This window comes from Carassius carassius, chromosome 25, assembly GCF_963082965.1.
Source record: "Carassius carassius chromosome 25, fCarCar2.1, whole genome shotgun sequence".
Lineage (NCBI taxonomy): Eukaryota > Metazoa > Chordata > Actinopteri > Cypriniformes > Cyprinidae > Carassius > Carassius carassius.
This window is the reverse complement of record NC_081779.1, coordinates 4,585,290-4,611,740: the sequence shown is the minus strand read 5'-3', so window position 1 is coordinate 4,611,740 and position 26,451 is coordinate 4,585,290. Positions and strand designations below refer to the sequence as shown.

Below are 26,451 nucleotides of genomic sequence, written 5' to 3'. Positions count from 1 at the left end.
ATCACGTGACACTGAAGACTGGAGTAATGATGCTGAAAATTCAGCTTTGTACTACAAGGATAAATTACATCTTAAAATATATTACAGTAGAAAATAGTTATTATATATTATAATATTATTACAGTTTTTACCGTATTTTTGATTAAATAAATGCATTCTTGGTGAGCATTTCAAAAACAAAACAAATCTTATACAGATCCCACAGTTTTAAATGGTAGCATATAAATATTGTCAATATTATTAATATAAAACTCAATATTAACATTATTGATTATTCATATATGCAGGCATTGGGGCATGTGTATAATTTTGTGAATGAACGCTGTTTCAGTTCTGTCGTAATCTGATGCTTTTAGTGAAATTCAGCCGGCAGATTCTATGTGAGTCACTATTCCAACTGCTGCCATTAACAGGAAGTGATGCATTGTGACATGGTAGGCCAGTGAAACAAATCACACACACATACACGATTTCACACAAACAAGCACATACGTACCATGAAGAAGGTCATAGTACTTCCTCCATGAATAGTCCCATACCGGATGTTTGTCTGATCGGCCAAGTCGTCAGCAGATTCGATTGGCACCTCCATCCTCTGGACCGTCAGAAAAGCTGCAAGGTTCGCCGTGTAGGAGGAAATGATGATCAGTGTGAATGCCCACCTGATTCATACACACAGAAACACATGGTTGTTTCTTAATTAGAAACTTGAGCGTGTACATACTGTAAGAGACATATGTTTGCATTAGACATATCTGTGTGCAGATATGCTGACACATACAAACATCATTCAATGAAACACGAAAAACACAGCTGCGATGTCAGCTAGATCATCCGGCAGATTCTATGTGGGCTTGGAGTCTAATTAACATTATTGAATATTCATATATGCAGGCATTGTGTATATGTGTATAAATTTGTGAATGAACAGTCTAACGATCTAAGCTTGCTTGGACCAGATAGAAAACAAGCCATGCTCTTAGTCTTTTGCACAAATCATCTGTGTGATATTACAACACACACACACTTTTTTTATAAAACAGAATATTTTGGAAGATTAGAAATGTCTTTTAACAGTCACTTTTGATCACATTGATGCATCCTTGCTGTATAAAGTATTGATTTCTTTAGAAAACAAAAGAATGCATTCTTTGTGGTTATGAATGCTGATTTATGCTAAGTAGGAATTTCCAGTAGGTAGTTGGAGAGCCCTTCCCAACACAAGCATGGAGCTCTTCACCGCGATAAATCATGGCCAGATGAAAGAAAACTCCTGAGGTCCTCAGGAGGCTGAAGCATTCGAAAATTAAAGAGTCTGGCTTCCAAAAATACACAAACAGACAGATTAGTTACTTGTCATTTAATAAAAGCTCTTAATCAAAATTGAAAGTACATCAATTGCAGACACACGTCCCCCAGAGCATCACGGAGTCGCAGCGGAGACAGACGCCAGCTCTCTGCTTTCTGGGTCACACCTGTGTGGGATTAGAGTTGCATCTATTGTGTTTATTCACAACACAGATGATTAAACGTTCGGCTTCCGCTGATCGAATCATTTCAATTCCATTCTTACTCTTCCTAAAAGTGGTTGTTCAACTTAAATGACCTCAACAGCAAGGCACAGGACAGAAACTGAAGAGATGGAACAGAAGACAGCTTGACTTGATAGCAGAAAGAGCAAAATGAACTGAGAGCTACATGATTCGAGGTGGGAGACTAATCTAGAAATACACAATGTACAGTATTGGGAACACAAAACAAACGTGCCCAAACAAACTTGAGAAAAATGAGAAAATACACTCTCTTAATGGTCTCTTTACACAAAGAACAGCTTTTTTCAAATTGAAATAATGCCATCCCCATGTGTGAAAATCTGCCCTGCAGAACATTTTCACACCAAGTAGGTCATTTTAATGTTAGCTTTGCCCAAAATAAATTAATACAATAAAATCCTACCAACACATCAAATATAGTATGTGCGATTATTGCTTGACATGAAATCTTGAAAAAAAAAATTTCTTCCAAAAATATTTCAATTCTGTTTAAATGTTTTATAGATAAAGAGCTGATCTTGGTGTTGATTTTGGTCATTTGTACGTGTGGATTTATGTACTTGTCCTTGCTAACACCAGACAGCAGATTGGCGAAATTCTAACCATTTAAGAATCATCTTCTAACATTAAAAGAAAACTCATTAAAGCAACATTACACATAATATAATGCTATTATAATTTTCCTTTAAAATAAGGATCTTCTTAAAATCATTATTATTTTTTTTTAATTAAAAGAAATCAATATTGTTCACAGAAATGTTCCAAAAACTGAATAATAATTTCATTTTTTTTCACTTTTAGTTAAAGTTTTAGTAATTTACATGCTTTATATATAGTGCATAAAAAATATATATATGTGTACACTGTATCTATTTTTAGGTATATTGTTTTAAATACTTTTTTTTCAGGTAGTCTTATTTTAACATTTCTAATTTTCTAAATGTAAACAAAGTTTTTTTTGTTTTTTTTTAAATCTGATCTATATGATTATATCTATTTTATTTCCAATTTATTTCAGTTACAGAAAACAGTCACTAATCATTTTAGTTTTAAGGTTCGGATACTCATTAGGCATCATATACTTCACATAGGAAAAACAGGCCATAAACGACTGAGGATCGCACACTACCAGACCTTAAATTCATTCAGATCACAACAACAAACTCATACAGAAACGTGTGCCTTGTTGCTAGGAGACGCTTGACAAATGAAAACAATGTGTTCTAAAATCAGCTCAAAATATCGAACCTGTTTGATCTCCTCAGACTGAATAGAATCATAGTCTGAAACTAAAAAACTATAATCAATTGTATTTCAGCACCCGGGTATATGGATTTATTCAAGGTTATTAATTGATTTATGTTCCTTTTGTTTCTCCTGTGTATTTTTATTTGTATTCATTTAATACAATAAATTACTTTTGATTCCTTACTTAAAATCGGGCTGTCAATCTGTTGACAGCTGAGGCTGCTGTTATTCTGAGGTAAAGAATTATGAGCTAAATTTATATTTAGTAAAAGATTTACAAGCTGTCAAAGAAGCCGTGATCTGCAAGCAGCTGACTGAAGTCTGCTCTGAACTGTTAAAGGGGTGGTTCGGGATTTTTGACATCGGACCTCATTTTTAAGTCAGCCTGGTTGTTATTCATTAGTGGAGACATTTTTAAAAAAAAATTATCCAGTCTTTATATTTGGATAGATAGCCGATGCTAGGCTAGCGCGAGTCAATGGGTATATGTTAGCCAGCCATTAAAAACCGGTTTACCCGCTCCACAGTGCACCAAACGCAAATCAATTATAACACTAGACTATCGATGCAAATGTCCGTTGATAGAATAATGTTAGAAATCAAACTTACCTTTCATCACATTAGTTATAATTTGTTCCCTGTAATCATAAGCCTTGTCAACAGCAGCAGCGGAGTGATATTGATTACCTAGGCAACCGAGTGAGCCGGTCCACACATGACGCAAGTCTATTTACCTGCCGCTGGCACACTGATTATCACTAACATCACATAAGCAGAGCAAAGTAGAGCCGGAGCAAAGTAAAATTCCGCAGCGGCTGAGAAACTAGTTCCTTTAGGATCATTGAGATGAAAGGTAAGTTTGATTTCTAACATTATTCTCTCAACGGACATTTGCATCGATAGTCTAGTGTTATAATTTTATTTGCGTTTGGTGCACTGTGGAGTGGGTAAAACGGTTTTTAATGGCTGGCTAACATATACCCATTGACTCGCGCTAGCCTAGCATCGGCCAACTATCCAAATATAAGGACTGGATAATTTAAAAAAAAAAAATGTCTCCACTGATGAATAACAACCAGGCTGACCTAAAAATGAGGTCCGATGTCAAAAATCCCGAACCACCCCTTTAATTCAAACAACGTAAAAACGCTGACGAAAGCAGTAAGAATAACAAAAAACATCGCCAATCTTCGCTCAGTAGAGTAGGCTCTTTAAATTTTTGCGCTGTGACAATGTCAACATGGCAGATGTAGTACGTTCGAATTCCATTCATACTACCCACATTCATACTATATAGAACGTACTTTTTTAACGGTCGAGTAGTATGTTCAAATTCAAATGTAGTACCTAGTAAGCAGTGTGCGATTTCAGACGTACTCAGTCTGAAGCTAAAAAAATAATCTGAGTCTGTAACCATCATACACCACACGGTTTTCTACTAAATCTGTCAACTCAAATCTACTAGCTATGACATTCAGCAACTAGTGTCAACTTCTCCCGACTGTAAACCCTGCGGCGTATTCCAGACTTTAGTTAAAAAGCTGTCACCCATATAAACTCTTGGATCATGTGTGCAGAACCAGCTGGTGTTGATACTGATGCACCCGGCGTAAAGGAGTGTCTTTAATACTCACACACACACTTACTGCATGGTCTCTTACACCTCAATGGAAGTGTGAAACATCGCCACACTCACCAAACCCCGCTGACACAGCGTGTGGACAGAGCCCGGGGCATGATCTCTGAGCCCTGCTGCATGAAACCACCGATCGGAAACCACAGGCTGTTCCCCAGTGTGTACTGATTCTCCACCAGGTCCCTGCGGTCCCGCCAACACGGGAAGGGGTTGTACCACTCATACGGACTCAGCCTAATGGAGGAAGCGAGAAAACAAACAAGGAAGACTGTGAATACAATGATATTTAAAAAAGATGTGTATGTAGTATTGAGTGATAGTGTGGTACCTGGCAGCCAGGAAGAGCACACAGCTAACGGCCAGATAGGCTAAAAGCATGAATAGCCAGACAGCTGGCGAAAAGGGATCCAAGAAGGAGAAATAACCTGGCTTCCTGCCCTGTAGAAAGCACATAAACAATTCAAACAATGCTTTCACCACTCCTACAGGCAGAGACTCTCCGAACAGTTGAAGCTTTTCCTGATACAATAGCCGTTTCTGTTTAGTGCATGCTTTCATATGAAGAGGTAAAAGTTTGGTTTTGATACGGACCAAACATTATGCACAATTTTTCATGTATTCATTTATGCATTATGCATCAGACAGGTGCTTTTATCCAAAGCACCTTACAAGCACCTTCTCAGGAAACTGATGCCGTTATACTGGCATCATGGTTTACTGTTTGAATCACAGGAATGCAAGATTTTCAAGCAAGAAATGTTAAATAGTAATTCAACCTAACAAAATCTTATGAAAATGTCTCACTAAGCACCGCCTCCATGATTACAGTTAATAATTCAGACAAGCGATTCAGCACGTCCCATAGGAATTAACTGGAGGTTTCCACAAATGTTTTTTTTTTCAGATTTTACTAGGGTCAAAAGGGGTAAAACTTGACTGGATGTTTATTAAATGGAACTTAACCGTCTGAGCTATTAGCTGAATTAATTTCCAATATATAAAAAACAATATAGTATAATCACAATTCAGTATATTACAAATGTGTCTTACTATGTGGACGCGGTACAGGATACTGATGCCAAGGTTCATGAAAGGTTTGGAGAAGTCGATGACCTTCTCCCTTTCCGATGTGATGGTAAATCCAGCCACTGCCAGATCTGCTTTCTGTAACAATCAGAGAAAGAGAGAAATGGCATAACCAGTTTGATGTAATGCACTCAGTTATTTTGCTGTCCGATACAACAGCAGTTTCTGATTATACTGACACCCGTTTGGATGCAGCATCACGCAAAAGCATTCAAACCAATACTAATGTATTGCAGAAATTACATTTGCAAAGAATTTCAGCAGTAGACACAAAAGCCTGTTCTGTATGTGATTTATTTAATACCAAAATTAAGTGTCCTATTCATAGATTAGCTTATACAAAAAGCTTCGAAGAAATGGCTGAAGTCTTGCTGTGTAAATTCAGGAATACATGCACTTCCTCTATAATTTGAAACCAATTATATTGAGCGACTTTCAGTTCATGAAACTTTCTAAAGACTAAATGCACATTAAAAAGTATTATAGAAATGACCTGAAATAAACCTGATGGATTTCCTGTACACCCACAGTACGCTTCAGGGCTCATACCACACTGAGTTTTACTGAATTTACTCTGTTTTACTGACAGATACTAACTACCAACCCTCTCTGTTGTGGTGATAATTTAGTGATGCTGCTAAGCACTCATTAGTATACCGCTGTGCCAGTTGTTAATTGCTTGACTGGAAAAAGCCCTGTGATTTGTTTTCATGTTGTTTGTGCTCCACGTGTGTTCCCACGCTAAACATTGACCTTGGTTTCAAGGAGCACTCGAGAAGAAAAGCATTTGACATTATCAGAGCTTCACTGATGAAAACAAGGAGTGGCAGAGAAAAGAAAAAGGACATTTAGCGCAAGGAGAAAGAGCAAAGAGCGAAGAATTGAAAAGGGGAAAGTCAAGGCTGGACAGCTGGATGGATGAATGGACAGATAATAAAAGGATGTGAGTGCACTGGACGAAACCTGGGTTGATGAAAGAATTCGATATGAGAGTCCTTGGGTAAAAGGAGAGAGATTTATTTATTACGGGGAAGGAGAGAGATAAAAAAACGGGTAAAGAGTACAATACAGTCCTATGAAAATGGAAAGAGAGGGGGAGAAATAAAGCGATGGTCATTGAGAGAAGAAACAGATACAGAGGGGGCGATGAGGAGTGGTTAAGAACAGAGAGATGGTAAAGACAGGCTTCCAGTGAGGACACAGGGAATGTTGCGCCTCTGAGAGATGAAGGGAACGAGGGATATGCATGAAAAATGAAGGGGGAAAGAATAAAAAGCACTAGAGTGAAAGTTCCTGAAAAAGAAAAAGAACAATAATTAATTAAAAAACCCCACTGTGGCGTAATTTAACCCGTTTTCTTTCCTTCCTCGGGGGGGAGGGGGCAACAGAGTAACTAATTTAAAGCAGTGAGGCTACTAACTAAACCGCATTTTTCAGTAGTGTGACAGTAGATGAAAAAAAAACTTTTAATGTAAGTGACTGCTTTTATCAGAAGCTAATATCTACCTTTGTAAATCTGAACTATTGGAAATGATGAGTAGCTTGTAGTTTGTCAAGTAAAATAGTTTCCCCAAAAGGAGGGGCGATCAATATTAGTTCATTCTGATAGCTTTGTAAACAATCAAACACTGGTGTCAAGCAAAAGTTGAAGTGTGTATCCATGGAGAAAGATGTTTGGTTTGCACACACAGTACATCTACAAGTGCCAACTGCACACTGGCGGTACCAGCTGTAATGGTATAGTGCCATAGAATAATTAGACACAGAAGGAACTGATAAGTATGTGTGTGTTGTTGTATTTCAAAAGGGCTTTGCCGAGACCTGCCCACACTGGGGTTAATAGAATGACATTACTGCCGCCTTTATTTTTAGCATTAGTGCGAATAGCGCTAATATCACTAATCGTTACTCTAATGGAAACATCAGCTGGCAAAGGTCCAGTGTGGAAACCCAGCTAGTTGTATCCAAATATATAAATATATAAAATACATTTTCATAAAAAGCATATTTGTGTTTTAGTTTGGGAATTCTGATTTTAAAATCAGGTATATGACATTATTAAACACTGATATATAAATAAATTAATTCTTATATATATTATATATTAAATATAATAATGTATAAGATTGTTAAATACGTTTTGATGAATGAACACTAAACAAATAGAAAATGTAGGTTCATATAATGCAAGCTGTATTAAAAGCTAAAAAGAAAATGCTGTTTGCAACTATGAATCATTTTTATTCCGTTTATTAATATTAATGAATTTGATGAATTACTAAACATTGGTGCATTTGATCATATTGCTGTTGCTGCAGCTTTATTACAGCAATTAAGGCATGTGTATTTTTAATGGACATAAAAGCCCCAAAATAAATTGTTTTAGCAATTTTTAAAATAAATTGATTTTTTACCCAATCGATTCTCAGGAATATCAAATTATTAAACATTAAATACTATATATTATACATATAATATTAACTATAAATAGTTGAAGGTTATTTCGGACATTGTGATGAATTAACAATTAACTAAACAAATAGTTTTTAACTCTAAATTCCGATTGTAGAAGCTGTGTTGAAAAAACATGCTGTTGTTTGGCAACTATAGATAATTGTTTATTCATTTTATCAGTATCAATCATCCATTGAATTACTTATTGAACAGTGGAGCATTTTATTATATTCCTGCTGCTGCATTTTTATTAAAGCAATAAGCCACAATGCGTCCATTTTCAATGGAAATAAAAGCAAATAAAGCCCAAGATTTTCATTGAGGGTTGGTGTGGCTGGAAAGTGTCTCCCTTTCCACAGAATGTGTCCACAGAGCTTAATTACAGACATGCGAGCAGGTATGCATACCCTGTTGATGAGTTCCCCCACCATGCCGGTCCATGACCCATTAGGTTCTGGAGCGCCATACAGCCCATCATCCACCAGCTTGATCCGGAAGGAAAACTTCAGCATGGCTGCCATCTCCCGCAGCATATCCACACAGAATCCCTCGTACTGATCGTTACCCTGAAAGTCCTGGTAGTTCGCCTTGCGCTTCACGTATGGATCTTCCTATAAAACAGGACGAAGGTAACATTTAATGCTCTAATATTCAACTCTCATTTTCAATACAGTGAAGCGCCATAAACTCAATGAAAGTCAATAGCCATGCAGTTTAAGTGGCATTTTGATTGGTGTTAAGCCATGAAATGGCAGTAATGAAACCTGGCCTTGACATGTGAAAGAAAGATCCTTTTTGGCTGCAGCTTCCTGGTTTTAATGTACTATATCTTCTACATAGCAAACCCGTTTTCTTCATTTTGCAAGCAAATGATGCAGATAAGATTATTAATAATGGCTTGGGATGACTTGGTATTCCATGTGAATTGCTTAAATGTGTTTGCTGCCTGGAAGCAACATTGTATGATAGTGGAATGAATAATGACGCATTGAATGTGGATATGGATGCTATCAACGAAGCTTCTAACAACATCATATGTTGTTTTTAATTTACATTCCACTTTACTTTCATAATTTGACATTTTTCAGAGTGAAATAGTATATTAAATGAGTAGAAAATGCAATGCGGTTCTCTGTGCTATTCATCTGGAATTGATAGACTGCTGAGATGTAGGCGTTATATACCAGAATGGCATGAGACTGAACGCTGGTATAGAAATCTTTGCTAAAAACAATGTTTATTAACATCACCTTGGTTAATATCATCCAATAGCCCGAGCTAGAAAAATGTGCACTGATGAATTTTCCACAATAAGACTAAGAAAGAGCATTAAGAAAGGAAATAAAATCAATTTTGATTTGATGTTGATTTTAACACGTCTTTAATAATGCATCCGATGGAACAATTGCATGAATTAATCTAGTCTTTATGGGATATTTCAGTAAAAATGTAAAATTGTCATCATTCACTCGCTTTGAACACAAAAGAAGGTATTTTGATGAATGTTGGTAACCAAATTGTTGATGGTATGGAAGTCAGTTTGGTTACCAACATTCTTCTTGTGTTGAACTGAAGAAAGAAACTCAGGGAAGTTTGGAACAAGATGAGGGTGAGTAAATTATGGCATAATTTTAATTTTTTGGTTAACGATCCCTTTAATTGATGTTTTAAGATTTTCAAGTTGGAATCTAGTAAGCTCTTACAATCATAAACCCAAGAAACAACATTATTACACTATATTTGCTCTGTGTAGACAAGCAAGGCTTTTTACTTCTCTCATATCCTTCCTGCTTTAAATAATGCATTGCTTAAGTCCATAATTGCTTAAGTCCATAATAACATTTAAGACACCTCAATGCACAATTGGGTTTAGAGAGGTGTTCTAAAAAGATTTTGCCTGATCATGCATAAGATTTGACTATGAAAAGCTTGTACCAGCTGAGTGCCAAATCTGGAAAACCCTATAATTCACAATTATCTTTGGTCTGAAATGCTCCTGCCAAATTTCACAAGGCCAATGGAGCCATATCTGGAGAAGTTCTTACCAGTATTGTGGTGACGATGAGCGTTTTGTTAGCTAAAGTCTCAGATGCGTTGATGTCTAAAGACGTGGAGTTCATAGCCAACGTGTTATTGGAGTACCAGACACCGATCTGCAAATGTGAAGGAAAAAAAAAAGTTTTATTTTAATAAAGACTAAGCACAGTTAGGACTACTTTCTTGAACAAATCTGTGCCGAAAGAGCTAAATCATATCAAATCATTTGCAACATTTAAAAACATGTTTGATCTCGGGGAAACCAGCAGGAATAAACAAATAAGATGAAGTGATGAAGGAGAGATAAAAGAGCATGAAGCGAGGGATCAATACTATGATCAATAAGAGAGGAGTACCACCCATTCATTAGACCTCACAACCTCTCCCGTGATTCTGGATAAAATCCGGAGTTAGTGTCCATGAGAATGAGTTTGTGTGTAGGTGTGTGTATGTGTGTGTGCGCGTGTGTTACCTCTTTGTGACCCCCCTTGAATTTCTCAAGAATACGCAGTGTGTAATTGGTCCTCTGGCCTTTGCTGTTAAACTCCACGCGGCCTGTTAAGCCATCATACTCTATCTAAAATGAAAAAGAGAGAAAAAGGGGAACCAAGGGTAACAATCAAGAACTGACCCACAATATTAAGATAGAAATTATGGCGGAGGCGGAGAAAAAGAGAGAGACAGCCAGAGGACGAGTGAGAGGAAAACTCTGAGATGATTAAGAAAGTTAAGGTGAAGTGTCACTTCTGCTCCACCGGCATCACCAAATACAATCGCAACAATAAAGACTGTTTTCATTATTATTGGCAAGGGAGGTAAACACGTGGAGTTATGGAGACAAACCGAGAATGGAGGATGAGAGGAGGTGTGGAGATGGCACCAAATGGAGTGCTGAAATGATGGAGTGATGGACAAACTGCAAAACAGATGGAGGGACACAATGAATGATAGAGTGCACTTGTGACTAGACAACACAAACACCATCAAGGATCACACAGTGTATAATAGCTGCATTAAAATAATAAAATACAAGCAGACCTTCAGACAGGTTGTAATAAACAATGCACATCTGGTGTATGGGGCACGGTTAATGATGGCTCTGAGACTAATGTCAGTTGTACAATTACTGTGGCTGGGTTTAATCATCACAGAGGACATTAAAGTCATACTGCATTGGTCATCATCAGGGCTGTTGATGGACAGAGCAACGAGGAACATTGTCCTGGGCTCCGTGACAAGGGCGGCCCATTAAAAAACACATTTGTTTTAAAAAACAACATTAATTTGTTGTATAAATAAAAATATATTTTGTGGTTGTTGTAGCATAGCCTATGGAGCCCGTGAATTCAATTCAGCAATAATTTAATTAGAATTTTATTATAATAATTTTATTAGAATTTTGTCATACAATTTAACGATTCTATATATATATTATGTTGGTTCATTATTTCTGTTGTTATTGCTGTTGTCTGCATAGTTTCACAGAAATTGTGCTAAATGTTTCTTGATGATGTTAAATGATGCTCAGCGACACTTAAAGGTAAATGTAAAGGTAAATGTAAATTTGATGTTTATGCCACCATGGCATTCAAGATGTTGCTGACTTTGTCTCTTCATTAGAACACAAACTGAGATTTTTAACTGAAACCGTTGCAGTCTATCAGTCTTATAATGCAAGTAGATGGGAATCATGGCTAAAACATACAATAAAACAAAAAAAAAACATAGACAAAAAAAACAAAATTAAACCCTGCGGCTCGTGACGATACACTGATGTGTAAAGACACAAAACGATTGGTCTGTGCAAGAAATTTAACAGTATTTATATTGTTTTTTACCCCTCATTCATTGCAACTGTTTGAATTCTCCTGAGCACGTTCTCAAGCGTTCTTAACTAAGTGAATGAGGCATCAAAAACGATATAAATACTGTTAAATTTCTTGCACAGACCAATCGTTTTGTGTCTTTACACATCAATGTATCATCACAAGCCGCATGGTTTAATTTGGTTTGTTTGTGTATGTTTATTTTTATTTTTATTTTGCTTTATTGTATGTTTTAGCGCGTGATTAGACCATCTACATACTTTATAAGACCGATAAACTGCAACAGTTTCAGTTAAAAATCTCAGTTTGTGTTCTACTGAAGAGACAAAGTGACCTACTGTACATCTTGGGTGCCCTGGGGGCAAGCAAATAAACATCAAATTTTCATTTTTGGGTGAACTATCCCTTTAATGCACAGTAATTGAAAAATTGATTGAAAAGCATCCATCATAAACTCTCTGAATCTCGTTTATCGATGCCGAGAGGCTGCTGCAAAGATAATTTTTTTTTTCATAACATGCACTGATGAACTTTGTGCAACGAGACAGGAAATGAATGTTGAAAAAGTAAATAAATTCAATTTAAATTTCATGTCGACTTTAAAGCCAATAAGCAGCGGCACGTGGAATCACATCAACATAAAAACCAGATTAAAACAAGGACACTGATGATTAGGCTTCTACAGCTCATCAGAGATGACACAAGCATCAACGTGACATACAGTAACAACAGCAGTAAAGACTAAACACTAAAATCATCAAACACTGCAGTCAGAAAAAAAACTGCCAATGGGGTAGCCATGTGACACGTACCATGCGCAGGTAGTTCATGAGACTTGTGCCGTGCTGCCAGATGAGTGAAGACGTGCAACTCAGAGGCTTCACTCCGATCTCCTGACTGCGGTTCAGTTCTCGCACTGCTCCGACCACCACATGAACTGCATCGAACATCAGTGCAGATGACAACTGTAGGTGGACAGAGAGCATGAGAGAAGCAAGACGAGAGATACACCGAGGCGAAGATAGAAAGAAAGAAGAAAAAGAGAATAAAGGAATGCAGAATTGAGAAAGACAGCAAATGAGATCATTAGGGGGAGAAGGAGACTTCACGTCTGTTACAGCCCTACAGCAACCGTCTTTCTAACAGAGGTTCCTAAATTGCGTTGTGTGGCTCACATCCTATTTGGACACATTTGAAAAAAAACTTCTGGCAGAAATAACATCTCATTATTCTATAGATTTAGACGTTACTACGGTTTACAGTTCACAGTGTTTGCCCTTCTAAGCAAATCTCAGCAAAATCTGGTTTAAATGATGCAACGGAATGTCAATCAAATTACTGAAATTATGGAGGCTCTTGAAAATTGAAAAGCTTTTTTAGGTGCAAGCATTAACTAAATACACAATGAGCGGTACTCATAAGTTTTAATTGCTTGATTTAAAAAATGTAACAAATTCATAACCTCTCACACTTAAACTAACACAACAGCTTGTATGTAAAGGACTTGTGTCCTAAGGCTGAATTGTCCCCGAGTAATATATTTGTGAGTTGCAATGTTTCTCATATATTATTTTGTGTAAAAGTATATCATTGTAAGCTCACCGCTGGACCAGGGTAGGGGCTAAGCTCACAACCTTCCCTCCACGACAGGTTTAGACTCCTGATGAACTCTAGGTAGAAAGGATGACTGCTGTTCAACATGGAGAAGCCAATGATATTTGACTGATCACCTACCACATCATCCAACCTCAACAGAGGGAAATCCTGAGAGAGAGAGAGAGAGAGAGAGAGAATAACACCTTTATTTAATACTAAACATTCCCGTTACAAACCTCACATCAATTTACTTAAATTCTACAACAAAAAGTATAGCATCTTTTCAGTACAGCATTTTTTTTCCTATGCTCCAAACCACCTAGTTTTTCCATACGTGAATAAAAAATTAATTTGTGTTTTAATATTGCCTTTATAAGCCCCTCAAACATTCAAATTCTTTTTTTAACTGTCATAAACAATTCTATGTTTCCTAATGTAGACTGCCATTTTGGCTTGACCTAAAATAGAGTTTAACAAAGGTTAATTCTTCTTTTTTTGTTGTTGTTGTTGGTGCAATTTTTAATACCAAAAATAAAAATGGGGAAATTACCAAAATAAATAAATAAATACTGTGGGCACAATGCTGTGGTTTTTGGCATTAAGAAAAAGTTAAATGAACCTTTTAATTAACATCTACAAAAGCGCAGATTCTTGGTATTGAGTTAAATGAACACTATTAAGATCGCTGCCACTAAAACAAAGTACACACATCTGTGCTGGTGAGCATGCGCAGTCCTTTCCTCATTAACAAAAACAGGCGCGGAGTTCATTTACTTACAGCGTTGCCTAGTCCATGTTTAACAGTTGTTAAAGTATAAAATACTCCGGGTTTTCTCACAATATTTACTATAAACCATCATTTTGTTCAAACAGTTTTTTAATAAAATCTCGCTGTGTATATTATTTGAAAGTATTATTAATATAGTAAAAGTGCTGTAAAAGTTTGCCTGTTGGAGAGAATATAGTTCATATTTCATTTATTGATGTTTTATAGGCTACTGGTGAAAATATAAGAATCACTGAATATTAATAACTTGTGGTTTTAGACTATCAACCCTGCAACACAGTAAAGCTAAGTCGTAAGATCTTTTAAAAGTAAAATGCAAATATATGTTTGACTTATTTGCAATGCCATGACTGCATTTTTCCAGAGATTTGTCTTATAATGATGTAGTGTGACTTCAACCCTCTAAGATTGTAAACTTAAACATTAATTTAAAATTAAAAGATTATTTATTAAATTACTAATAAACTTTAATTACCCATTTCAATATAATGAACTGATTTGAAATCTCTGACAATCTTGGTAGAAATGACATTCAAGGGACATTCAACATAATAAAACAGTTTTTACATTGCATACTACAGTATAAATCTATATTACACATGTTTAGTGATTTCATTAATGTGTGCTCAACTCAAATGCAATATTTACATGCATGATTCTGAAAAGGTCTGTTTTTTTTTTAATAGCTACATTTGCCTGGCCAGTTAGATGTTTTACAAAAATACCGCTGCTCCCTACGGGATTGGGAAAACCCTCATCCAATAAATAAAGAGTAATTTACTGAAGGCAATATTCAACCAAGCTAGAATTCCACTCAACTTAAGTGGTGCCCACTGGGAGCATTCAAGGAAAACATAAAAAATTTGGCTCAAATTATTTTAGAAAAGGCATTATTTTAACTGTCCTTGAGTATCAAGCCTTTCATCTTGTCTATCAAATCATTCAGCTCTTGTGTTCTGTTATGTACTGGCAAGTGGATAATCTCAAGAGGTACAGTAGGCAGTGAGTTTGTCAGTGTAAATGTCGACAAAGACTTTTTCTATAGTCATGTAGGAAAGCTATTGGTGAATCCATCACTTGGTGCCTGAGCATAGCAGTTTTTAGATTATTTATCACAAACCGCTGCCATCTATATGGCATCTGAAGGAGGATCCAACTCCAGCTACTGTATAAAGACACCCATTCCATTTTTCATAAAGAGCTTCCCAATAAGTCCACATACTTTATATTGATCCCCAAGAAGATTCCCAACACTTGAAGACTTTCTAGAGTTCAGATGCATTTCAAGCGAAGCCGTATGTCCTTATTCTGTCATTGACCCCTTCAGCAGCAGTAGGCCTTTTGGTTCCTCCTGAGGATGCTTGTCGCTGAGTTTATGAATGGAGCTATGACAGATAACATTACTGCCTTTGAAAGGCTCGATAATGGGAAGTATCTTTCATCTTCCATCTGCTCTCAATTAGATTACTGACAATGAGAATCTGACAAGAAGATGACCTTATTCAAGACACAGACTTAATTTTAGAGACTGCTGCTGAAAGCCATCATTCAACAGCCACCAAAGAATCTAGGATACATTTGCAGTATTGCCTGGAGGTTGTCTGCATGTGTCCCTGTTCCCAGGAAAAAGCTGGCCAAAGTCTTATTAATAAAAGACTAAGCTAAGGTTTTAAGAAAAAGACAGAATTTAATTTCATCACACTTTATAAAAAATGTACATAGACGTTTTTTTATGTCATAATGATACTTAAAGATGGTGCATTACTAAATGAAACATTCACAATAAAATGCAATTCAGCTCATCTTCTTTCATACTTCTATTCATGTATCTTTAGAGTTTTTTTTCGTTGACACACTTTCAGCTAATTTGCTGCCTTACTGCAGACTGAACTCTGGCTTCCTCCCAAATCCAGGAAGAAAAATAAAAAGGTTGTTTACCATTGTGGTGAGGATGTACTTGTAGAAGGCTGACATCATGCCTAATTCTGAGGCCTAGAGAGAGGGAGAAACAGCAAGAGATATGTACAGTAGTATATCAGAAATCTAATCATAAGTCAAACTATTGTACACTGGCACAGTTGAGTCATGCAAGATCTGTTTTTCAGTTGTGTGTAATATAAAAAGTATGAAAAAAAAGATAAGGTATTTAAAATCCCATTTAAATTAAATGTAAATATTTTGAAAAATGTGAAACAATGATAAAAGAAAAAAAAATACACATTACATTAAAAGAACATATGATATATATAGGATTTTTTTTTCACAACTCATCAAATTGTATTTAAAAACATTGAAAGAAAATAAAATAATATTATATATACACTGTAAATATCCAAGATTTTCTTTCACTGAAGCTCATAAAATTGTATTAAATAAAACTGGAAGAAAAAAAAAATAATTCAGAAAAAAAAAAATAATAATTTTGTTATTGGCCTCTGATTTTTGGACCCCTTTATGAGCACACATACCTTCTTTAATATTTGTATTGACACTGATGCATTGGCATCGATGATAATAGTCGCAACTTTGTCATCACGGATTTCTTTCAGCAGCGGGGTGGGGTCCAAATTTTCATCAAGCATTCTGACTGAGAGTGTGTCCCGGGATATAAGGAAGTGACGCACAAGCTCCTCCAATCGCAGCAGGCCTGAGATGTAGCATAAAATCACAAATCATTATTTGACTCCTTTGTGCAAGCATTTTAAAAACATTGTCAACATATATTTCTGTGCAAAAAATTTGTAAAACTCTCATAAATATTATTAGAATTCTTTTACAAAGACTGCATACCAGAATGGGCATTCAGCATAAATATGTTATGTTGTAATTAAAATAAATGACATTTAACCATTTGAAACTTTTTAACCACTTTCATGAACTGTCAATTGCAGTAAACCTTACCTTTCTTTCCACCCTGTTCCTCCGTATTAAAGTCAGTGACTATCGAATTAAGTGACTTTGAGAGCCAATAAAGTTAATTCCGTATGTACATAAATTTGTGCTCTAAGCCACCGCAAAATCCATATGGTGACTCCATTGATTTTGGACTGCAGTCAACAAGATGCATGGCTAACGATAACAGCAGGGTAAAGTGATGAAAGAAAAAAATGAAATAAAACAAACTCGGCGAGGTGGTATCCATGCTCTCCCGTACATCCACATCGGTAAGGAACTAATGTGTAGATGAGCACATCCACGCATGCTAATGCACGCAGAGAACTCAAACACATCTACTCTGCACAAACAACCACCTGCATCTTAAACACGCAAATGCTCACTTACACATTAACATAAGATGAGACTGATAATTATATGGAAAAGGATGGGATAAGTGCAGATATGCAAACAGCAGTAAACAGTGGCACCATTACCCAGACCACACCAATCAAACGAGAGCTGCTCGCATCAGCAAGTCACGAGAGATCAACTCGTAGTCAGCAGCTCACATATGTTTCACTCTAGTGCGCGAACTACTTCTCATTAAGCGGAGTCAACAAAGTGCAACAAATACAATGTTTCTTCTTCTTTGTCTGCATGTTGACACAATCCTCTACGTGATGTCCCTCAGATCAGGGAATCTGAATAGCACTTTTCTTCTAAAACACATACTTTTGCAGTATTTTCACTTACGATCATCTGACATCACCTGAAAGCCAGATGTGCTTTTTAATTAAGAAACAAAGTACTTCGGATGGTAAGAAGAGGCGTTTATCGTCAGTTCATGAGGCTGGTGAGTTTATCAAAACCCACCGGCGCGAGTCGACAGAAGCTACGTGAGCTGTTGACTTTTCTGACTAACGCTACTCGCGACTACTCACACGATGCTGAGATTCGGATTTAATTTTTTTTTTTTTTCTCATTTATATTATTGTCTAGTATACAATATCTGGACACCGCTACAAGTTCGTAGCTATTTGTTATGATATACAAGATTCGTAGTTTTCGCTCTTTTCGCTCATCTTGCTCCTGGATGATCATAAGACTGACAAGACCGTAATTTTTGTACATCTGCTGCCCAGGAGAACTTTTATGCTGACTGTTAAGGGTCATATACAACGTTGTTTTGTGTTTACTGGTAGTCTGATTTTGATTTTGTTTTTCATTCATGGGCTAAAATGCATATTTTTGTGGAGCCGGGGTCCTTTGTGCAATTTGATAGTAAATTTGTAATTTTGAAAAATTGCATGAGATGCTGATGTTTAGCAGGTTCTCTGTGTGGTTCTGGGTTGATATGTTAGGAATGGGATTTAGGATTTTGAAATGGGTTTTTGTTTCTTTTTCTTTTTTGAATGCTATGGCTTTCCAAATTGCTTTATTGTATTTTATTTTATTTTTCTTGAAGTGTTTCTTTTCTCCTTTATTTTCTTGCGCTTGGCTCAGATTTGAAACTGTCATGTGGCCGATTGATAATGGCTAAGACTAAAGAGAGTTCCAGTATTCGTTTCTTATCATGGAATGTTAAAGGGGTGAACAATAATATTAAAATTAGCCGCATTATGTCTCATCTCCAACATCTTAGGGGGGATGTGTTCTTTCTTCAAAAAACCCATCTTAAGACAAGTGATATTCAACGGCTTAAAAGAGCATGGGTGGGCCATTTATATCATTCAAATTTTAGTGCTCGAGCAAGAGGTGCTGCTATTCTTATTCACAGAAGTATCCCTTTCGAGTTGGCTAATGTTATGTCTGATCCTAATGGGCGTTATGTCCTAATTACTGGCAAACTCAGAGATGTGCCTATCGTTATGGCAAGTATTTATGCCCCTAACTGGGATGATGACAAGTTTATATCCAATTTCTTTTCATCCATTCCTGATATTGACAGAAGACATATTATAATAGGGGGTGATTTTAACTTTGTTCAAGACACTGTTTTAGATCGATCCTCGAGCAGACCTTGTGTATCAACTAACTCGGCCAAAACTTTAAATACCTTTGCTGGGCGATTGGGCCTGTCCGATCCCTGGAGATTAAAATTTCCCACTAATAGGGCCTATTCATTTTTCTCCCACGTTCATCAGTCATACTCACGAATAGATTTTTTCCTATTAGACAATAGACTACTTTCAAATTTATCGAGCTGTGAATATCACAGCATTGTCATTTCGGATCATGCACCCACCTCTGTTGACGTTAATATTTCTCAGATCACACATTCTCCCAAACAGTGGCGCTTCCCCTCTCTCTTTTTGGCTAATGATGATTTCAAGAAATTTTTGGCTGAGCAAATAGTCCTATTTTTTGAGGCCAACGATATGCCAATTATTAATAGAGGGACTCTCTGGGAAGCATCTAAGGCATATTTGAGAGGTATGATAATTTCTTACTCTTCTGGTAATAACAAGGCTGACAAGCTTAAATTAGATACAATCCTTAAGAACCTACAAAGTTTAGATCATCAGTATGCTGTTGATCCAAATAAAGATCTGTACAAAGAACGCCTTCATTTACAAACGGAATTTGATCTTTTGACCACGAATAAGGCTGAAGTGCAGTTGCTTAAATCTAAGCAATGTTTTTTTGAACTAGGTGATAAGGCAGGTAAATTATTAGCTCATCAAGCTAGAGCATCAGCAGCATCAAGGCTGATTAATGGAATAAGGTCGCCACAAGGAGACGTGTTTCATGATCCACATAAAATTAATAACATTTTCCTAGAGTTTTACGCAGGCCTTTATACCTCTGAGCTTTCCTCATGTTTTGATTATGGGGAATGGCCCTTAGATAAGATCACTTTTCCCAACATTGATAGTAGCATGGCTAAGACCCTTGGTGACCCAATATCAGTTTCTGAGGTGGTGGAAGCTATCAAACTTTTACAGAACGGCAAATCACCAGGCCCTGACGGACTAACTACAGAGTTTTATAAAGCATTTTCTGCATCCCTAGCACCTGCGTTACAAAATATGTTTAACGAGTCTTTTTCTAAAGGCTGCCTGCCTCCCACCCTGTCGTTAGCGTCAATCACTTTAATTGCCAAAAAAGACAAAGACCCTCTACTGTGTAGCAGCTATAGACCCATTTCACTTTTGAATGTGAACTATAAAATTTTAACTAAGATTTTAGCGTTGCGTTTACAACAAGTCTTGCTCCAAATAATTTCGGATGACCAAACAGGTTTTATGATTGGAAGACATTCTTTCTTTAATACAAGGAAACTTTTCAATATCCTCAATATGCCTAGTTCAGATGTGCCAGAAGTGGTTCTGGCACTAGACGCTGAAAAGGCGTTTGATAGAGTCGAGTGGGGATATCTATTTCGTATAATGGAAAGCTTTGGTTTTGATGATCGTTTTATTTCCTGGATCAAACTATTGTATGTCTCCCCACAGGCATCTATTTTAACTAATGGTGTGGTTTCACCACCTTTTTCGCTTCAGAGGGGCACTAGGCAGGGCTGCCCTTTGTCGCCTTTGCTTTTTGCCATTGCCATTGAGCCCTTAGCTATCTGGCTTCGTGAGGATGTAAATTTTAAAGGTATAAATCGGCTAGGTAGAGAGCATAAATTATCCCTATATGCAGACGATCTTCTACTCTTTTTTTCTGATCCAGAGACTTCTGTCCCCGTTATTATTAACATTTTAAACCATATCGGTAAAATTTCAGGGTATAAAATAAATTTTCATAAGAGTGAGTTGTTCCCTGTAAATTCTTTGGCGAATAACCTTGCACATTCACTTCTATCTTTTAAATGGGCGGCTGATGAATTTAAGTATCTGGGTATTACTGTGACCAAATCTTTAACTGGAATGTATGTTTCTAATTTTGTCCCCTTACTTAAAAAGGTTGAGTCTGACATGGAACGTTGGGCTAACCTCCCTCTTTCCCTTGCTGGACGTATAAGCCTAATCAAGATGACTGTTCTTCCCAAGTTTTTGTATTTATTTCAGCATATTCCAATTTTTCTTAAGAAAAAGTTTTTTATGGATTTGGACAAACGAATAATTTCCTTTTTATGGGGAAATGGACCAGCTCGAATTAAGAAATCAGTTTTAGAGCTCCCTAAAAACAAGGGAGGTCTTGCACTCCCAAACTTTTTGCACTATTATTGGGCCTGCAATATCCAGAAAATTGTATACTGGAGGAACAATCTGAATTCTGAACCCCCTTGCTGGGCCTACCTGGAACAGTCCTCAGCGCGCCTCTCTCTGCACTCAGTTATATGCTCTCAACTACCATTGCCTACCAACATTAGTTCAAATTTAGTAGTGTCTCACTCAGTTAAGATATGGACTCAATTTAGAAAACAGACTGGGTTGCATAGGTCTTCTACACTCTCTCCGATAATTAAAAACCACAGTTTTGCACCCTCTAATATGGATGAGGCATTTCGAATATGGTTTGATAAAGGCATAAGGACCATTGATGATCTCTATGAGTGTGGAGTTTTCTCGTCCTTTAATAACCTTTCCAAAAGATTTGAGTTACCTAATTCCCACTTATTTCGTTTCTCTCAAGTCAGGCATTTTGTGCAAAAACTATTCCCTCACTTTCCGAATCGCCCTCCTGAATCGCCATTGGATGACTTCTTAAAGCTTGAACCACATTCAAAACACTGTATTTCTGTAATTTATAATTTGATTCACAATAATAATCCAGACACTACAAGTAGGACCAGAGCGGCATGGGAGGGAGACTTGGGATTTGGAATCTCTGATGAACATTGGGAGCGCATTCTTGCTCTCATACACACGTCATCTATAAGTGCAAGACATGGCCTGATACAGTGTAAGATTTTACATAGGGTTTACTACACAAATGCTAAACTTGCTAAAATATACCCGTCTGCAAGGGCGTAACTTTGGGTCTACCATTGGGGGGGTTAAACTCGCGGCATATTTATTTATTTATTAATTTATTGTATTATTTTCTTGTGTAAAAGGTAACATGCTAATTTGCATAATTTAATTATGCAATCCCCCCCAAAACGGGTGACTGTATTGGAGCAAACAGCAGTTACAATTCAGTGACATTGGTTCTACACAGTCCCTGGCACCCTCTGGCTTTACCTCATAGGACACTGGCAAACGAACATCTAGCCAGCCAACTCCAGTCAACAAAACAAATCATCAGCTAACTCAGTGTTTCTCAAACTTTTCTGCCATTCCCCACTTCAGAGGTAGGAAAGGGTTCCGAGCCCCACCTGTCCCCAATCACCCCAACAAAATGTTAATAAACTAGGCTTTAAGTTTAACTGTTAAAATGTATTTTATTAACATCACATTTTAAAAACTTAACATCAAATAACAGCATTAAAAATTTTCAAATAAAGAAAATGACAGTGCAATTATATTATCACTTTGCCTGAAATAAGACTCAAAATTAGATTAAAAAATAATAATAATTGTGTTTGCATTTAGCCTCTGATAACATCAATACAAGTGTGGACTAACATTAACCTAGTTGTGCTTTGATTCATTTTGACACTTTGCAAAATCCATGCAAAAAGAACAACAAAAAAACAAACAAAAATAAAAATAATCTCAAATTGAACCAGAGGTGGTAAATTCCTAATAATGTACGTATTTTTTTAGGTATTTTAATAAGATAGATACCTAAAATACGTTGCGCATACAGCTCAAGTAATGCGATCGTTATAAAGGTGTTTGAACAACAAAACACATCCACTTGCACATATTTCACAATCGGAATATCAGATATATCCTGCTATAGCTAACACATTTGTGAAATTTTGAATAAAAAAGGAAATAAAAGCAGATCATCAGTCATTCAGCACTATTGTGGCTACGGTGTGACAAGCAATGAATGGCGCGTCTCCATGGGAACCATAAAGCGATACTACGATCAATAACGGTAGCCTTGAAATACTTTTAAACTTACGTGTGAAGAGGTTAAGTAACGTCAAGGCTTACATTTAAATGTGTCTTTGTTTTGAGTGTATGGTCAATAAATAACGGAATTAAAAAAATGGGCACAAAACCTGTTTGTCATGTTTCTATTCCCCACACTTTGAGAAACGCTGAGCTAACTTAACAGCTAACTTAAGGGTACCTCCGTTTGGTCAGGATTTTTCGTTTTTCTTTTTTTTTTCTTTTTTCTTTTTTTTGGCTGGTGTCGACAAACAATGAAAAATCGTTGTCTGGCTGCCTTTCAGTGTCCTTTTCATCTTTCCGTCAGCTTTCTCCAACCATTCATCCCATCGACTGTGCAAAATAGTGAACAAACTTGGTACAGAAAGCGGGTTGGGTAATACCAGAGACTTTGGTAATACCAAATCGGTGCGGTGAGCGGGGGGTACATTACAGATTATTTAAAATATGATACTATCTTTCTTGCTTGCAAATGAAATTAATAAAGAAAATGAACAAAAGTATTCATTCTGAATATTTCATATCTATTTTAATCTGAATGATGTGATGATATTGGGGGGGTTATATTAGCTGGATCTGATTTTTGGGGGGGGTCATGACCCCCGTAACCTCCGTGCAAATTACGCGCATGCCCGTCTGTCAGTGATGCATGTAATAGGTGCAAGCAATCACCAGCAGATCTCATTCATATGCTGTGGGGATGCCCTAAATTATATGATTATTGGACTAAAATATTCAAAATTCTGAGAGAAGCCTTTGCCATAGATCTTGACCTAAATCCTCTTCTAGCCATCTTTGGGATGGCCGTTGAACTTAACCTTTCTGTAACGGTTCAAAAGGCTCTAGCCTTTACCACTTTGCTAGCAAGACGTCTCATACTCCTGAAGTGGAAACATGCCTCACCCCCTTCTTTTGATTCATGGCTGAAAGAAGTGTTCACCTGCATTAAATTGGAAAAGATCAGACTGTCACAGACTGGATCTTTAAGGACCTTTAATAAACTGTGGCGCCCCTTTTTAGAGTATTTACTAGCTAATTCTCAAGACACTTAAGCTGAGCATCTCCTGATAATTTATTTTATTTTTTTAAATGCTTTAAGATATCAATATTATTATTTTTTTCATTTTTTTTTTTTTTTGGTTATTATTACTATTTTTTAATTATTATTATTTATGTAATTTGCTGTTGTTGTTTTTTTTTTGGAGGCTGTGGGGGAGGCTTGTTTACTTGAGGGAGGGTTTTATTGGGGTATTACTGTGTGGAACGATTATTTTGTAAAATCATTGTTATTATACGTTGACTTGATGTTCCCAGCAGAAAAACCAATAAAGAAATTGAAATTACGAAACAAAGTACTCAAGTGTTTCCAATCCCTTAAACCGTGACTATATTAACAGTTAAACATGGTTCCATATGGTAAAATCCCAAACTACTGGTTTTATGTTGACCTTTATTCTACTTTATTCAGTTTTTTTAGATGAATAAAAAAATGTTGCAAATCATTCATTTTTATCATCATAATGCAGAAAAATGTATCCACATGTGTAAAGCTAATAAAAGGTTTAATCTTATAAAAATTTGTAATTTGCTAAAGCAGTTAATAACGTCATATAATAGGCACAGAGCCTAAGGATAATGCACTTATGTTAAAGATTAAATGAATTGCAGTGTGAATCGGCTGCTGTGAAATGAATTATAAAGGGTGCTGTGAACAGTGAACGCTTCAGTGTGATCTATAACAGCAGAATGAAAGAATGGCTAGTTCATTGTCATGACTTACACTCTGCTTTGGCACAAATCAAGCTGGCCGTCGGATAACTGAAAGAGCGCAGGATGGCAACAATGGCCAAGCTTAAGTCCTCGTTGCTAGGATACAGCGTCACTGAGGCAAAGCGCAGATATGGCAAGCGTGGAGTCTCCTCTGGACCAATCTTGATGTGAGGGATCTGAGAGGAACAGACAATAGAAGAACAGATTTTGGGATTGACCAACATAGGGTTTTCAATGGCTGATGCCAATATCTAAAGCAGCGGTTTTCAATCTTGGTTGCATTGTTTTATTTTTTATTTAGTCATTTCCAGGTTTAAATTACAGTATGTTGACAATATGGTATTAAAAGTGCATGTGTATAAACATTATACAATTTAATAAAAATAAATTAGGTGTGCACGAAATGACAGAAATTATATGCACATTCATTTTACACAATATCAAATTGTTTATTGCCTGAGTGGGCACCAAAACGGCCAGATATCGGCCAATTAATCATCCTGGCTGATATATCATCCTATCTCTAACCATGAGGAAGGAGACGAGAGAGAAAATATAGGAAATTAGGTCAGACGGGGAGATGCTTTTCAAGCAGCAAAGCAAAGGCACGCAGGAAATAATGGCCTGTGGCTGAGGAGCAGTGTAAATTTATCATTTCAAGAAATGCTCTCCCAGACGCATATGCAACACACTTCCTTTCATTCTCACCTCTTTTTCCCCACATATATGACTGACGGTGGATCCGGAAGCGGGACTAGAGGCAGGACCGATGACGGAGACCACTCCCTTTGGCAGGATCTGACACACTGAGAGATGTAGCATTAGAAAGAGACAGATAAATGGAGGTACCATGAGAGAGAGAGACAGAGCGGGGTGATAGAGCAAGACAGTGACTGAATGAGAAAGGGACAGGGTAGAGAGAGACAGACATTGCAGTGGACAGAGAAAAAGCCAACATCCTGGACACCATCCAGTTCTGTGTCCTGTTTCTAGATGATATATCAAATTAGGAGTCAATGCAAAGCTCTTTTTGATTAATTACATCAATAAGCACAACACAGATTTATGCTCTGCCTATTGAAGATTGCTTCTCTAATTCTACACAAGAACGAGGGAGAGAGAGCACACGGTGTATAGTTAGATGAAAATATTTTTTTTCTATCGCTTGCTTTTGAACTGTGTTGCATTGAAATCTTCAGGGCACTGTGCATGTGTGACATGGGTATGCAATTCATTTTGAATCAAATGAAAATCTTTTATACTGTTACATTCACATGCTGTGAGAGTGTGTTATCAGTCCATTTCAGTCCAATGGTTAAAGCAAACCTGAATTAAAAATTTACTATTTTTTTCTTTCTTTACCCGTGTTCCTGGTTTTATTGTGCAGACTTCAGCAGTACATGTTATTCTAAAGAAAAAAAAGGTTTTCATCAAAATGTAATAACTTTCTCCAATGAAAATAATGTTAAATCAACAGACAAATGGCTTAAAAATATTAAAGAAAAAAATGTAAGCATTGTTTTAAATACTGTCACAGGTAATCCAGGATTTAACCTTGCCAATAGTTAATTTAAATTTGATCACAATAACAGTATAATATAATGTCATATAATAGCTATTAATTAAT

At 36.6% G+C, this 26,451-nt stretch overlaps 1 protein-coding gene across 2 annotated transcripts in view; it reads right to left on the bottom strand.

The window, feature by feature from the left end:
* Positions 1 to 26,451, bottom strand: part of LOC132103954 (glutamate receptor ionotropic, kainate 5-like) — a 73,228-nt gene that overhangs the window by 13,454 nt on the left and 33,323 nt on the right. For both annotated transcript variants that reach the window (XM_059509065.1, XM_059509066.1), the window contains exons 5-17: positions 25,533 to 25,630; positions 24,835 to 25,000; positions 16,692 to 16,870; positions 16,162 to 16,215; positions 13,443 to 13,604; positions 12,653 to 12,805; positions 10,487 to 10,591; positions 10,023 to 10,130; positions 8,385 to 8,588; positions 5,488 to 5,601; positions 4,766 to 4,875; positions 4,498 to 4,671; positions 497 to 662 (exon numbers count right to left, since the gene is read on the bottom strand). In XM_059509065.1, the coding sequence (XP_059365048.1) occupies positions 497 to 662; positions 4,498 to 4,671; positions 4,766 to 4,875; positions 5,488 to 5,601; positions 8,385 to 8,588; positions 10,023 to 10,130; positions 10,487 to 10,591; positions 12,653 to 12,805; positions 13,443 to 13,604; positions 16,162 to 16,215; positions 16,692 to 16,870; positions 24,835 to 25,000; positions 25,533 to 25,630 (1,793 nt within the window). The remainder of the gene's footprint in view (positions 1 to 496; positions 663 to 4,497; positions 4,672 to 4,765; positions 4,876 to 5,487; positions 5,602 to 8,384; positions 8,589 to 10,022; positions 10,131 to 10,486; positions 10,592 to 12,652; positions 12,806 to 13,442; positions 13,605 to 16,161; positions 16,216 to 16,691; positions 16,871 to 24,834; positions 25,001 to 25,532; positions 25,631 to 26,451) is intronic.